General features: G+C 50.5%; 1 protein-coding gene across 1 annotated transcript in view; it reads right to left on the bottom strand.

Annotated features, from left to right (window-relative positions):
• Positions 1–433: 433 nt before the first annotated feature.
• Positions 434–1,037, bottom strand: part of LOC107307810 (DNA-directed RNA polymerase II subunit RPB1-like) — an 8,798-nt gene continuing 8,194 nt past the window's right edge. The window contains exon 3 of the mRNA XM_032441955.1: positions 434–439. Within this exon, the coding sequence (XP_032297846.1) occupies positions 434–439 (6 nt within the window). The remainder of the gene's footprint in view (positions 440–1,037) is intronic.

Here is a 1,037-nt window from a genome sequence, read left to right on the forward strand (position 1 = left end):
AGGGTCCTATGGGATCCTATAGGGTCCTATGGAGTACTATGGGATCCTATAGGGTCCTATGGGGTCCTATAGGTTCCCATATCTATGGGGTTCCATGTGGTCCTATAGGGTCCTATGGGATTCTATAGGGTCCTATGGGGTCCCATATTAGGGTCCCATATCTATGGGGTCCTATAGGGGTCCTATGGGATCCTATAGGGTCCTATGGGGTCCCATATTAGGGTCCCATTGGGGTCCTATGGGATCCTATGGGGTCCTATGGCATCCCATATATGGGTCCTATGGGGTATTATGGGATCCTATAGGGTCCTATGGGGTCCCATGGGGCCCTATAGGGTCCTATGGGGTCCCATTAAAGTCCCATATTGGGGTCCCATATATGGGTCCCATTGGGGTCCTATAGGGTCCTATATTGGGGTCCCATATTGGGGTCTCATATCTATAGGGTCCCATATCGGGGTCCCATATCTATAGGGTCCCATATATGGGTCCTATGGGGTCCCATATTAGGGTCCCATATCTATAGGGTCCCATTGGGGTCCTATGGGATCCTATGGGGTCCTATAGGGTCTTATTGGGTCCTATGGGATCCTATGGGTCCTATGGGGTCCTATAGGGTCCTGTGGAGTACTATGGGATCCTATAGGGTCCTGTGGGTCTTATGTGGTCCTATGGGGTATTATGGGATCCTATAGGGTCCTATGGGGTCCTATGGGGTCCCATATATGGATCCTATAGGGTCCTATGGGGTTCTATGGGATCCTATGGGATTCTATAGGGTCCTATAGGGTCCTATGGGGTCCCATATATGGGTCCTATGGGGTATTATGGGATCCTATAGGTTCCCATTGGGTTCCTATGGGGTCCTATGGGATTCTATAGGGTCCTATGGGTCCTATGGGATCCTATGGGGTCCTATAGGTCCTATGGGGTCCTATAGGGTCCTATGAGTCCTATGGGGTCCTATGGGGTATTATGGGATCCTATAGGGTCCTATGGGGTCCTATGGGGTATTATGGGATCCTATAGGGTCCTAT

The sequence above is a fragment of the Coturnix japonica genome, unplaced genomic scaffold (assembly GCF_001577835.2).
Source record: "Coturnix japonica isolate 7356 unplaced genomic scaffold, Coturnix japonica 2.1 chrUnrandom957, whole genome shotgun sequence".
Taxonomy (NCBI): Eukaryota; Metazoa; Chordata; class Aves; order Galliformes; family Phasianidae; genus Coturnix; species Coturnix japonica.